The sequence below is a fragment of the Schistocerca americana genome, chromosome 8, assembly GCF_021461395.2.
Source record: "Schistocerca americana isolate TAMUIC-IGC-003095 chromosome 8, iqSchAmer2.1, whole genome shotgun sequence".
In the NCBI taxonomy this organism is placed as follows: domain Eukaryota; kingdom Metazoa; phylum Arthropoda; class Insecta; order Orthoptera; family Acrididae; genus Schistocerca; species Schistocerca americana.
In genome coordinates this window covers 244,089,840-244,105,502 of record NC_060126.1, presented here as the reverse complement: position 1 = coordinate 244,105,502, position 15,663 = coordinate 244,089,840, and the positions used below count along the sequence as shown (strand labels likewise).

The 15,663-nt window shown below is 38.8% G+C and overlaps 1 protein-coding gene across 1 annotated transcript in view; it reads right to left on the bottom strand.

Moving 5' to 3' along the window:
* The window catches only part of LOC124545718, a 71,043-nt gene that overhangs the window by 47,458 nt on the left and 7,922 nt on the right, over window positions 1–15,663 (bottom strand). The window contains exon 2 of the mRNA XM_047124661.1: window positions 14,207–14,397. Within this exon, the coding sequence (XP_046980617.1) occupies window positions 14,207–14,397 (191 nt within the window). The remainder of the gene's footprint in view (window positions 1–14,206; window positions 14,398–15,663) is intronic.

The window sequence follows — 15,663 nt, the reverse complement described above, 5'->3', positions numbered from 1 at the left end:
GGCTTTCGGCAGTCTAGTCCCTGCGCACTCCACCGGACAGCAATCGTCCCTCTCCAAACCCATACACTACTATCCCTTCCCCTTCCTCTTCCCCTTCCCCTTCTAATGCCCCCCACCCCCACCCCATATTGCTACTTGCGTCCCATGAGCATTCCAGCCCGAGATGCTGGAGTTGGCAGTCGTGTGGCTGTGTGTCTTTACTGTTGAAGGCTGTGGCTGAAAGCTATATGTGAGTGTCTTTTAATTGTGCCTGTCTGCAACTCAACGTATCTTCTTTATGGTATGTAGCAATCTGTCTTTTCCTACATTGTTAATATTCCCACCTGGAGTTTCCATTGTTTGATATTCTAAAACAAACAATTTCAGGCGTTTATAGCCACTATAACTAACAACAACAATAACAATACTGATGCAACTCAGTCTCCTCTGTTGTAGATGATTACTGGCGTGGTAGATCAAAAGACTATCACATCAGTCCTGTGATGCAGTAAATGATGCCTCCACTGCACAATGCCTGGCATGCCAAGCATGGTCTTTAAATTTTATGAGGAGGAGAAGCAATGTTACCAGATATCATCCTTGTTACTATGGTAACAGGAAAATCCAGCTGTAAATATTGCTGAGCTGGTGGAACAGCCGTGCCACACAATGACATGCTCAACTAACTAAATTTGGCTACATTACACCCTCCAACATTAGTCATGGGATGCAGTGAGGCCAATCTATTGTGATATAACAATGGTACAAGCTACTACTGTACACGCTACTGTGGGAAAAGTGCCAAATATAACTGCTCTGGACACAGGTGCTATGATGAACTGTAAGATTCGTGAGATCATAAGTGTTCCAACATTCCTTTTACAGAACTGTAAGATTAATGGATCAATTGGTTTCAGATTCTGGCATGTACAAGTGCAGACGCAAGTTTAAGTTGCAACAGATTGCCCATTCCTAACTGAAAGTGGATTAATTGTAATACGTGTACTTGGCATAGAATTCGTAAAGGAAAAGGATGCAATGATTGATTTCTCCTCAGGCAAATGTTTTCTCAATATCGCTGGCTAAAATACTGCTGTTGACTTGTTAGAAAAAATAAAGAATGAGCATGGTAAATACTGCCAAGGGTAAAGGTAAAGTTCATTAGAATGAAAGCTGAATACACCAATAGAACACCTGCCCACTGTAGTTCGGTTCAGAATAATAAAAATGAAATAACGGATAAGATTATAGAGTCTAAAACCACAGACTCCTAGCAACAGGCAGAATTAAATGATAAGCTTTTAAAGTATGTACATACTAAAAATAAGATGTTATTAGTACGTACCAATATCAAATGGAAATTCACCTCTATGAAATATACTGTCAGAATACATACGCCACTCCATTGACCAAGTGAGCAGCAGTCATGAATGTAACACAGCAAACACTCAAGTGGAAAATTATAGAACCCTTGATGTCACCATGCTTCTGCCCCATATTAGTGATAATAAACAAAATCATTATTTCTGTTCGCACCAGAACAGAGAATTTAAATGAACAGCTGCAAAGATTTCATAGTGTTAAATACCTTACCAGCATTGATTTGAGAGATTTGCACTGGCAGGTCAGTCTGCCAAATGAATCCATAAAATATATTGCTTTCATATTTGGATGAAGGAGTGACCAGTTCTGTGTATCGCTATTCAGAGTCAATTTAAGTTCAGGTGTAGTCATTACCACTTTGGACAGCCTAACGGTCTGATTTGCTAGACAAAGTAATCTTATACACTAATGATATGAATACAATAGTGGGAAACATTCCACGTGGGAAAAATATATATAAAAACAAAGATGCTGTAACTTACCAAACGACTTACCTCGATGTTGACCTCCATCTGTCCAATGGCCAGCTTCAAACATTCGTCCACGTCAAACCCACTAACAAGCAACAGTACCTCCATTTTGACAGCTGCCACCCATTCCGTATCAAACAGTTCCTTCCCTACAGCTTAGGTCTTCGTGGCAAACGAATCTGCTCCAGTCCTGAATCCCTGAACCATTACACCAATAACCTGAAAACAGCTTTCGCATCCCGCAACTACCCTTCCGACCTAGTACAGAAGCAAATAGCTAGAGCTACTTCCTCATCCCCTCAAACCCAGAACCTCTCACAGAAGAACCCCAAAAGTGCCCCACTTGTGACAGGATACTTTCCGGGACTGGATCAGACTGTGAATGTGGCTCTCTAGCAGGGATACGACTTCCTCAATTCCTGCCCTGAAATGAGATCCATCCTTCATGAAATCCTCCCGACTCCACCGAGAGTGTCTTTCTGCCGTCCACCTAACCTCCGTAACCTCTTGGTTCATCCCTATGAAATCCCCAAACCACCTTCCCTACCCTCTGGCTCCTACCCTTGTAACTGCCCCTGGTGTAAGACCTGTCCCATGCACCCTCCCACCACCACCTACTCCAGTCCTGTAACCCGAAAGGTGTACACGATCAAAGGCAGAGCCACGTGTGAAAGCACCCACGTGATTTACCAACTGACCTGGCTACACTGTGAAGCCTTCTATGTGGGAATGACCAGCAACAAACTGTCCATTCACATGAACGGACACAGGCAGACAGTGTTTGTTGGTAATGAGGATCACCCTGTGGCTAAACATGCCTTGGTGCACAGACAGCACATCTTGGCACAGTGTTACGCCGTCCGGGTTATCTGGATACTTCCCACTGACATCAACCTATCAGAACTCTGGAGATGGGAACTTGCCCTTCAATATATTCTCTCTTCCCGTTACCCACCAGGCGTCAACCTCCGCTAATTTCAAGTTGCCGTCGCTCGTACCTCACCTGTCATTCAACAACATCTTTGTCTCTGTACTTCCGCCTCGACTGACATCTCTGCCCAACCTCTTTGCATTTACATACGTCTGCCTGTGTCTGTATATGTGCGGATGGATATGTGTGTGTGTGCGCGTGAGTGTATACCTGTCCTTTTTCCCCCCTAAGAAAAGTCTCTCCGCTCCCAGGATTGGAATGACTCCTTACCCTCTCCCTTAAAACCTACATCCTTTTGTCTTTCCCTCTCCTTCACTCTTTCCTGATGAAGCAACCTTGGGTTGCGAAAGCTTGAAATTTGTGTGTGTGTTTGTGTGTTTTTTATTGTCTCTATCAACACAGAAACGCTTTCTCATTCGGTAAGTTACACCATCTTTGTTTTTATATATAATCTTATACACTGACATATTGACAGCTAACCCTACATGGGAAGAGCATTTCAATTTACTGGAAAGAACCTCACAAAAATTTTCAGAAACAGAAGTTACAGCAAATCTACAGAAGACAAAATTTTGTAAGAGACAAGGTTAGATTTGTAGGCTATGCAATTTCTTCCACAGTGATAAAACCAGATCTACACAAAAATCAGTGCTATAAGGAATTTTCCTTCTCCAAGAGGTGCAAAACAACTTAAGGTACTTTTTGTATTGTGCTCATTTTTTTCAGATGATTTGTGGGTAATCAACTTTTGAATGGCACAGGTTTGTTGAACCTATTACAGAAAAATGCACTGTAGGGACTGCCAGAAAGATTTTGATTCAATGAAGTATGCTTTAGCCAACTCCGATAGTTTACAACATCTAGACTTGTCCAACGATTTTTGTGTAATTACTGATACCTCAGTCACTTGTTTGGAAGCACGTTTATCTCAATTTATTGAAGAAAATGGCAAGCATGAAATTCATGTTGAAGTTTTGCTAGCAACACACTGCTGGAACGTGAATGAGCCTACTCTTCTACCGAATTGAAAACCCTATCTGTAGTTTGGGCCTTTAAGAAGTTCAGTTACTATATTTATGGTAAAGGTGTATTCTATGACCATCAAGCACTAAGGTTTCTTATGTCGTGTAAACTACCCTATGCACATTTGGTGTGTTGGTCAATTTTTACAAAGCCACAATTCCGAAACAATACATTTTTCTGAAAGAGACTATATACTAGTAGATGCCTTAACATATTTACCACCAGGTTTACCTGAGTGTTCAGAAGTTACAGAACTAACCACAGATTATCAAGTATTGATAATTAAAGGCAGTAATTACACGTAGTTTTTCTTAGATATACATGTAAAAATATGGTTGATTTGTAGAATGCCAACCTGTGTTGGTGGAAAGTTGAAACACTGACTTCACGAAATCCTACTGAAAAATTAAACCACCATTACAAAATACATAATGAGATTACGTCCTACAAACAAGACGTATAATATGACACATGGTGTGTTTGCATTCCAGCTGCATGCGAGGATGTCTTAATTTCATGTATCATGCAGGTGGGGCATTACAGTGTAACAAAATATACAAAAAAGATAAATCTGTATTGCCATTTTCCCAACAGGAGGAGGTGTATACAACAGCTACTTAAAACATGTGTCATACATCAGTAAGCACACTGTCAACCAAAGCAGTTGTAGAGAGCTACATCCTGCTTTGCCAAAAAAAAACTATTACAAATCATTTTAACTGATATTGCCAAACCTTTGCCTTCAGCAAGAGGTGGAGTTAAATATGTAGTAACATTTTTCTTTTTGAAATATGTTAAAACTGTATGCCACAAGGTCTACCACAGGAGGTCCAATCATTAAAAGAACTATAAATGATTATAAACCTACAGTTGGCAAGCTTGCTGCCTTGCTGTCTGACAACACATCAACTTTCAATAGGCACATACAGGAACATTTATTCATGATCACCTGATTAAACTAATACTAATAACAAGACATCAGACAGAGAGTAACCCCATGGGACAATTTTCTGTAAATTCAATAGATTTATCTGCACATGTGTTGCTAACCAGCAAACATGTTGGACTGAATATCTGGAACTGTCTGAACAAATAGTAAATAATCTGCACATATACACCACTCCACATACACCAGCTAAGCTTCTGAACAACATAAAAGAACAAAATAAATGGATAGATCCTCTTCCTTGCCTCCCTAGAAAGGAGTGTTTCTGGGAGAAAAAAAAAGACAAACCCTGATCACTCTTACATAACAAGCACAATTACGGAAAAGCCAGCATGACAGGGAACTACAATGATATCAGGTATGTGAAAAAATATTATTGAAAACTCATCCTAAATCTTGACTATTACGCATGGTGACTACAAAATTGTCAGTATTCCTCACAAATGACGTTAACTGTTGGCCTAACCTAGAACCTTCAAGATAAAAGGAAGGTACACTCACCATGACCTTAAAAAAATCTTCAGTGTTGATCTTATTTGTCATTCAATGTTTGTAATGAATATAAATGAATAACTGACTGCCTTTTAGTAAGTAGTATAACTTGTGATTCATGTAAAAGCATTGTAATATTGTGTTTGCAATGGAATACACATAACTTGAAGATGTTTATGTAAATAATGCTGCTGATGTAACCGTGTGCATTGTGGCCAGGAACAGGTAGCATGGACTTTGCGCTGTGCTGGAGCTGTCCCTTTAGCTCAGTGAGACGACGCAATGCCATGGGGAGCAGATACGCAGACTCTTCAGTGTTAGAGTTGGGTTCATGCTAAACTTACTCAACTTGGTGCAAAAGCCATTCACAAAACTGTCTTTGTTGAATGCAGTCTTCTGGCTGCTGGTGTCGATTTGACATATAATGATATGGCTGCAGTTCCTCGTTGTGCAACACTTCAACAACCAATCTTTGAGATACCTTGAACTGCCTTGTAATATCATGTGTGCTTCACTGAGATGATTAGTAAATGGTTTCAAGAATCATGTCCTCTGTTTGTGGAGTACGTCTACCGTCCACAAGCAATGGACAGAGGTTATCCAAGGGCTACCCTTAATTATGATTCATATGGAAGCAGCATAACTAATCCTCTGATTATCTAACTGATGAAATCTTTCATGTGTCTTTCAACCAGTTAAACTGACTGGAAAAAATCGGTTAGCAACGAAATGATTGCAACCCATGGGCATGTAATCATTTTCACATTTCTAGATCTATAAGTTGAGCCTACAAGCCATGTTTTCAGTTAAGTCTGATCATTACTGCTTTTACCATGCAAGTCACTTCTTTACACTGAAACCTAACACAAGACACAGTTTTGTGTCACCAAGCTTGCCACTTTTCAACAACAGCTTAGCTTCACAAAGAGAACAGGTATTTAATTAGTTTAAAGTGGTACATGCCACAGGAGATTTTTCAATTGTTTCGACTCATTAATTCTAAATCCTATATCACTAATGTGATGTAACTTTCTTTCCTGAGAATTTTATTTTCTTGTTTTAAAGCATTTTTAAAAAATCCTCAACAGTACAAGGGAGGCAGCATTACAGTGTGTATTAGCTGGATCTACAAGTACTGATGAACTGACAAGAGGTATAGAATTCTCCATCAAAAGAGATGGTAACAAAAACTGAAGTGCAAAATCCGATCTTTTTAAACACACAAATGTGATGGGATGAATCCAAGATCAAGCTAGATAAAAGTTGTTCAATGTCTTTCAATTATCAAAATCCAAATTACCAATCTCTTTTTAGAAACACATGAGTAAACTTTTTACGTATCTAGTCACCAGCTAAAAGAAACTTAATGAACAAATCTGCAGACTCCTCATCAGATGTTAAACTACTGTAGGTTCTGAGAAAAATAAATCATTATTCACTGCAAGGCTTGCAGTCAAAAACTATTCACTAGATGAAGATTTATGAGGTGTGCGAGATAAGTAATGAGCCTGACAACACTGCAAGCAATCTGGCAACACTGTATTGTTCTACTTATGTAGACCAGTGGGTTCATCCCTTCCAGATGCTCAGCCCCAGTTTCAGCTCTGTACAGCCATCACACGATTTTTGAGTGTGCCGTGAGTGAAGTTGTGTTTTTGTTGTGTGTTACGAAAATGGAACACCAAAATTTAGAGTAACATTATGCCATCTAGTTTTGTGTTAAACTAAAGAAATCCACAAGTGTGACCTTTGAAGAGTTGGAATGGATCCATGCGAAACATTCCTTTCAAGAGCAGAAGTTTTTCACCGACACAAAGCATTTTTGGAAAGCCGAGAACACAACAAAGATGAACCTCACTCAGGGAGACTTTCAACTTCAAAAAATGACAAACAAATTGAATTTGTGCATGCTGTTGTGAGATCAGACCAACGTTTAACAATAAGGGTGACTGTCAATCAAGTGTTTTACAATGATGTCCCTGAAAGTTTCAGGAAAAGGGTGACTCTAGTCACATTTTGCATTGCAAACAAGTTGATACTGAATCATGACAATGCCCCAAGTCACGTGGCCATTTCAATCACAGAATTTTTTAATTTCAAAAGGCTTTCCTGTTGTTCCACAGCACACCCCTCTCCCCTCTCCCCCCCCCCCCCCCCCCCCCACCTGGTCCGAGTCCTTATGGTTTCCTTTTTTCAAACTGAAAAATGTCTCAAAAGAGTTCACTTTGGGACTCTGGAAGACACTGAAAAGAATGTGGCCGACTCGATAAAGGCACTAACAGTTGCAACACCTATATAATCTGCATACAACATGCTGTGGCTTGCGAGTGTTTTAAAACATTACAGCCCAGGTTCACATAAATCAAATTACATTACAATTCCTATTACCCAAAAACTACAGATACAAGGAGGAAGGGGAGGCAGGGAGAAGGGGGGGAGGGGGGATGATGATGATTATTTGTGGTGGAGGGCGCTAAACAGCAAGGTCATCAGCGCCCTTGCAGTAATGTTAGACTGAAGGTGATTTTCGCAACCTATGGAGGAAAATCAAGAAACTGGAAAACTACATGTGATCCCACCACAGGCAATGTAAAGCAGCCCCAAGAGGGTGAGGCTCAGAAAAGCCCGTAATAAAACCCCAGCGTGACACAGTGGGATAACTAAAATCAATTATGGATAAAATACCTGTAAAGATGCTGTTAAAAAGCGACAAATAACCGTGGCTGGATGACGACCTAGAAATAATACGTGACCCAACCACTCGGTGACACATTAAGATCTCACACCAAGGATTGTGGGAAGAATTCCGGACACCACACAAAATATTAAGACGCGAACAGCACTCACCTCGTTATCAGTTAAAATAGGGGCAACATCATGAAGACAGAGTGCAGAGAACAGAAAATCAGAAGAATATAAAGAAAAGGAGGAGGAATGATGGTGGTGATAACTGTACTAGTAGACATAGTAATAGTAGTGGGGGGGGGGGGGGGGGGGTAAGTTGGAAAATGAGGGAGATGTTGCCATAGTTAAATTACTGTACTCACAAATAAGAAGATAAATTACATTATATGATAACCTGGTGCGCTGTAGAAATCCTTGAAATAATGTACAGTTTTAGGATACATAAATAACTAAATACAGAAAAATGTTGTAATGTTCCAGTTACCTTAGGTTGAGTCTACAATGTACCATCTTCAAAGCATGAGATATAAACAAAGGCACCACACTGATTCAATTTAGAACAGAAAACAACTGTTAAAGATAACGGAGAAATAGACATAAAATAACTACTTGCAGACAATAACAGATAATTTTGACAATATGTACTAACTATTGTTTGAAGTCATAGAACATCTGTTGACAAGATTTTTACTCGGTTTCAGCAAGAAGTAATGCAAGAGAACACAAATTCTAATAACACTACAGCTTGCATAGTCAGGTTCTCAGAAACAGTGTGTGTGTGTGTGTGTGTGTGTGTGTGTGTGCGTAAAAGAACATGTCATTTCATGGTTCAGTGATAAATTTCCAGAGCATGGCGCCAAAGGTCTCGGGTTCAATCCCCGGTCAGTCCTCAGATTTTTATCTGTCACTTTTCACCTCCAGCAATGTTTGTTAACGTGAAAATGTCAAGTTGCACTGTGGTTCAAAAACCTTATTTTAATACATCTGCCAAATGAAATAATCATCCTGCAGCTCAGACACAATAGGAACCTGATACCTGAACTGGCAAACACCTTTGTTGTGTGGAATTGCAGGCCAAGGTGCAGCACAGAGTGTTCACTCAGCCTCAATTGTATCCCCAAAGAGGTATCGGACCAGTAGCAGACTCAGACCCTTATTGGCTGGCAGGATGAAAGAAGACATTTGAAAATTTAAGGGCAGAGATGATACATGGATATGTCCACAGGTTGTCAATACTTAAAGGATGAGACACAACTTGCCATGCAAGGAAATACCTCCTAGCAACCACTTTCTTGGCAGTTATGTATGGTCACTCTGCCATGAGAGCATACAACATTTAGAAAAGATCTTGCAAAACAATTTGATTGGACATAAAAATAACATGAGCTACAGAAAGTACATAAATGAACCACTCCTTCTGAAGTTCACTATTTGTAATGCAAAATTTTTTATAGAGGCTCAGCTGTATATGTTACATATCACATGCAGTTAAATTTTAAAAGAGATATCTAAATATGTACTTTTTGCTATGTAACATTGTACTACAGACTTTAAAGTGACTAACTTATGTCATTTTAATAAAAAAAAAAGGGGGGTCATTTAACATCCACTGTAGAATAAAGGCCTCTTCTAGCAACAAAGTAACGCCATAACACAATAAAATTTGAGACAGAAAACAACAAATCAAGAAAATAAAGAAAACTATTCAAGTGAGTTTTGTAATACAACAGTTACTCATGGAATGAATCTTTTTATGGTGATATTTTCTCAGATGCTAATGTCAATAATGTCAAATATGAAAGATAAAATAATATTAATAAATCAGCAACCATGATCTTATCACTGACAGTAGTTTCAAAAAAATTTAAGAGCACACACAGTATAGACTATACATACTTGGTACTGAGAAAAATATTCTCAGCAGCAAAAAGTTTGCAATCTGATGTTTACTCGGTGCATTTCTAACTTTTAGTGTTCACCCATGTCATGTCTGAAATTCTTTACAATATTTTGGAAAAGAGACTCAACCCTTTATATGCGGCATGTCAAACTCAATAAATTAGAATTCATTGTAATACAAAGATTTTGCATCATGCATCATACAAAAGCAGTGAATTGTAAACGCAACAGATCAAGACTCATACCTAATCTGCACACCGGTTCCTTGTCAAAGAGCAGCAAAAGGAACAATAAATTTGATGCCATGACATAGGGTATACCACAAATTTTTATTTTTGGTCCTCTGTTGTCCTTGAAATATATAAATGATCTTCCACTTTCATAGAAAATATAAATTTTCTGTATTTGACAGTTTATCTATTTTCTTATTATTTATGCTGGTGATGGCCACAAGTTGCAGTTTTCTTGGATTTTTATGTTTTTATTGCAGTTGTTTTCTTCCACAGTTTATCTTTTTTCTGGTTTCCCCATTACCTTCACCGTGAAGACCTGCACCAAGTAACTTTTGGTTTTGATTTTGACAAACTGCATAATTAATGCTGGTGCAAGCACAAGTGTTTCAGAAGAAACACTGCGAACAACAGGAATCTGTTGCAGACAACCTCTATGTGGTCCCATGTTGGCCCTGCAACAACTGCAATTTATAATTGCAGTGGGCATGGAATCACCGAGACTGAACAGTCAATCAATGAAAACATGTCACCTGGTCAGATGAATCACATTTTCAGCTGCACCTGATCAGTGGCAGTGTCCAGATATTCCATCATCCAGCAAACAGTTGCTCGAAACATGCACTGTCCCAATGGACACAGGCTGGTGAGGGCATTATTATCCTAGGGGTGACATTCACTTGGGCTTCCGTGCGACCTGTGGTGGTCATCAAAAGCAACACGGTAAAAAAAGGAAGGCAACAGTTTAATGCCCTGCCGACAATGAGCTCAGTAGAGATGAAGTACAAGCCCAGATCAGGGAAGACTGGGGATGGAAATCAGGTGTGTCCTTTCAAAGAAACCAGGCTGGCATTTAACTTAAATGATTTAAGGAAATCATGGAAAGACTAATTCTGGATGGCCAGATGTAAATTGGACCCACCGTCCTCCCAAATGCGAGTCCAGTATGATAACCACTGTGCCACCTCACTTGGTGGCACCACAACTTCTGTGGATTGACCAAATGAACATTATTGGAAACCATCTGCATTCCTTCAAGCTTGATATCTTCCCCAATGATGAACACATCTTCCAACAGCACACTGTTTGCATCAAAAGGTCAGACTGACACTGTTGTGGTTTGACCAGCTTGGCTGTGTGGAGCACAGGCTAGTAATGTACGAAAATTATGTGACCTGTGCATACATATCTGGTACCCCATAACTCCAGAAATCTATCAAGGTCTTGTTGAACTCATGCCGCACAGAATTGCTAATGTATTGCAATCCAAATGCGGACCAACGCACTAGTAAACAGATGGTCACAAAATTTTGGCTCGTGTGGTGGATCAGTGACCAGAAACCCTTTACGGCAATGGGAGAAAACAAAGCAAATGTCCTCATCACATGTACAGGAGCCCTGATAACATTCACTAACACACTGCTTATAGAAGTGGCTTAACTACCATTGTACCTACATTGTTAGTACATGAGTGCCAAGTATCTACTGAATCTGAGGTTTGTTGGGAAAAAAATAATGAATAACAAAGCCTTGATAATAACCACTGCAACTCTTATGGGAAGTTACTAAATGAATAAACAAGTGCCATCAGTAATGAAGGAGTACTGAGAACTTTAAGAAAATTACAAGAACACAATAAAATTAACCCTGCTGCCATGTTACAAGGTGTCTTATTCCCATATATAGACATATAGAGAAATCTCTATTTTAGCTCCGAGGCAGGAGCAAAAATGAAACGTTAACGGAATATTTAATTCAGAGGTCAGATGTCTGCAAGATAACTACGGATGGGTAACAAACAGGATGCTAAGAAAGCATGTTAAGCATATTTTGATACAGCAACAAATACCTTTGGCAATTATACACCAAGATGAGTGTTACCACAGTCCAGATAGTCAAGGTAGCTATGCGTATGGGCAAAATTGGTCACTATAAGCTACTAGCATCGGATTTTGTATGCAAATATCCTCAATATCTCGTAGCCAGCTAGGAAGATGAATGGATCCCAATGTCACAAATAAGAGGCACCCAGTATCCTCAGATACACCCACATATTCCGGTAAAGCACTGGAATAAATGTAAAAAGTGCTCCAAAAAGTAATCTACCTCAGTAGCAAACTGAAGTTTAACCGCCAACATTCAAAGAAACATCTGTACAATATATACTTGTCTTCAACAGTACTGTGTGAATGTGGTGCTGAAGAAGAGCTAAATCACTTTTCGTTACAGTGAAACTCTGATAAAATAACGGAGCTGCTAACAGACTTGGATGGACAGAGGATAACAACTTCATAAGAAATTTATAAATTACTCTAAAACATTGTTACTAAAAATTTTATTATTAAAATTTTATTACTAAAACTGAATGTCTTTGTAATGTTCTGATTAGCATTCTATTCACTGTTTGCAATAAGTAGTAGAAATTACTGTAACTAATGTTTTGTATGACATGTTACCTATAGGTGTACTTACAGCTTTTAAGTATTAACCCAATGACTAATGAAAACAGTAGCAACAAAAATTGTAACACAAATTTAAGACTAGTAAAAATTATATTTCAAACTGCAACTCAAATATAACCTGTGAGTGCCTATATGTGTAAACTTTCGAAACCAATAATAATAAAAAAGGAAAAAACTTAAGCTAAATGTAAAATATCATCATCTGATTCTAGTACATCACTATTAATTTGCGTAGTTTTCTTTTGGGAAAGAGGATTACCCACTTTTGAAGTCAGTTCATTCTCCTCTTTGCTCAAAATTTAATCCATTTTAATCCTCGTGACAATTTTATTACTTTTTTTTTTAATGTGAACATTTTAGTTAGGATTTAACATGACTGTTGCTGATAAATTAAACCAATTTACTGTTACCAGTCACTATTTATTTGCATGATACATTTTGGAGGTTCCATCAACAAGTGGATTTGTACAGCATGTATGTGTTGAGTTATGACTTTGGGGTTACATGTGTGATGATGATGATGATGATGATTGGTTTGTGGGACGCTCAATTGTGCAGTCGTCAGTGCCTGTACAAAGTCCCAATTATTACACAGTCCAGATTTTTACACAGTCCAATCTAGCCACTGTCACAAATGATGATGACGGGGAAATGATGAGAACAACATAAACACCCAGTCCCCAGACAGAGAAAATCCCCAACACAGCCAGGAATCGAACCCAGGACCCTGTGATCCAGAGGCAGCAACGCTAGCCACTAGACCACGAGTTGCAGACATTTTGTGTGATTGTGTATGCCAACAACCAATGGAAACAGTTCCACATGTTACACCAAAGACATAACACAACACATCCACACCACACTCATCTACAAAAATCTACCTGATGAAAATTTTATACCTCCAAAACATTACGTGCAAAAAAATAAATAGTGACTAGTAACAGTGAACTCGTCATTACATTTGATATTTATTACATTCTTTGATATAAATAAAATAGAAAGAAACATTCCACATGGGAAAAATATATTAAAAACAAAGATTCCATGACTTACGAAACGGGAAAGCGCTGGTAGGTAGGCTCAATAAAAAAACACACACACAAAATTTCAAGCTTTCGCAACCCATGGTTGCTTCGTCAGGAAAGAGGGAAGGAGAGGGAAAGATGAAAGGATGTGGGTTTTAAGGGAGAGAGTAAGGAGTCATTCCAATCCCGGGAGCGGAAAGACTTACCTTAGGGGGAAAAAAGGACAGGTATACACTCGCACACACACACATATCCATCCATTCTTTTACAGAGCGGAGGTAAGGCTACACAATCTACAGTTTTTTTTACACCTGGTGTTGCCTTATTACAGCATTGGTCCAGTTTCAAGAACTGTCTCATTCTGAAAAGATTCTTTATACAATTATACACATTCCTTTTGTGATACTTTTGCTAGAGCTTTTCATTCATGCTAAAGCACAAACATCTCCTGCTATCTTTTGAGATTAGAAGGTGAGGAAACTAGGGAAAAGGATTTATGCCATCAAATATTTAGGACACCAAACAAAATTTACCTTCCAAACTTGCCTGCTTCGACTTTTTAATTAAAGACAGTAAAGTACAGAACATTACAAACCAAATATTGTTAGTACAAAATCACTTTTACTGTGATATAACAAGAGTAACACAAAATGTTAAATTAAATGTTACATTCAGACTTACTCTTTCCTGAGTTCTTCAATAACTCTATCCTTGCGCTTTAATTCATTATTGGCGGTCTTGAGCAGAGACGAAATATTTTCGTGTAACTGGCGATTCTCTTCCTTCAGTTTCAAATTTTCTTCTGCTGTTTCATGCCACTGCTTCTCTAGATGTCGAATACGATCTTGTAATTCTTTATTGGCATTTTCAAGCTGAAAGTGTTACAGTCATCAGAGTTGCTGTAATTCATGGCCAACTGTTAAGATGGACCTTTGATGTCAGAAGAGAATAACCAGTACGAGACAACAAACAGCATTAGTAATTATGTAATACAAAATACAATACTCATGGGATTATAAACTAACTGGAATACGAACTGGAGAAACTTATATTTTGATCTGTCTGACCAAAATGGATATTTTTCATAATTTATGCAAGATATAATTACACTATGTACATCAAAATATTCTGAGATGTAATGAAATGTTTCAAAAGTTCTCTTTGATTACTTCTAAAGAAAAATGTACAAAATGTGGAGGATATGTAGGTAAATGGTGGATTATATCATGACTGAAGTAATGACAAAGATGAGTTCAGATGTAGTTCTAATAATATGCATTAAAAATGGAGCAAATATTGTTACCACACAAAAGTAACATGAATAATGCAGAGCTGTTTCAGCAATGGGTAACTGATATTCTTGTTTCCTTTTCTTCCTCAAGGGGGTCAACAGAGATGTCCGATTCCACATGTCTGCTTTGACGCAAGATGTAAGGGTGTTGTAGTGTGTGACGTCATGATGGCATGGTGTTTAGTTTACGAGTTGGTTGTGTTAGCACATTTCGTCTTGTTGGGTTATGGTGCAGAGTTTAGTTTAAATTGGTTGTGTTTGTAGATGTCGTCTTGTTGCAGTGGTCCACTTGTGGCGAATGTGTGTATGCTTCGAGTGTTATGTGGTGTACTGGGTTGATCTGAGCGTTGTTGGTCGCAGTGGGAATTATTTTGGATTGCCTATGATTGATGGATTGCCTGTGATTAAAGCACTGAAATTGGTTTCAGTGAGTTACCCCTTCCCCCCCCCCCCCCCCCCCATGGCTGCGATGTTGACTGGTGTTATTGGTTTGCTGTTTGTCGTGTGGTAAGGCATTCAATTTATTTTGTGGCTTCTTTTATTAGGTATGGATATGACTGTAAAATATAACAGTTCAAGGTTGCGTGCTGAGATGGTGGAGGGGGTGATGTCTCTCATAAAATTTCTGCAGGGAGAATATGCAGTTGGCGACAGTTCAGGCGTCTCGGACCAGGGACTGTTATATGTGGCGGTGTCGAAGGGATAACCTTTGGCGCTCCATTTGGCGCAGTAACTGGTTTGAGAAGTTTAGGTTGGCCATGAGAGAGATTGTTTTGCTGGCTTATTATTTTGTTATAGATCCTCTACCAGTTTTTGCAGGCATTAGACTGGAGGGAGTGAGAGGACG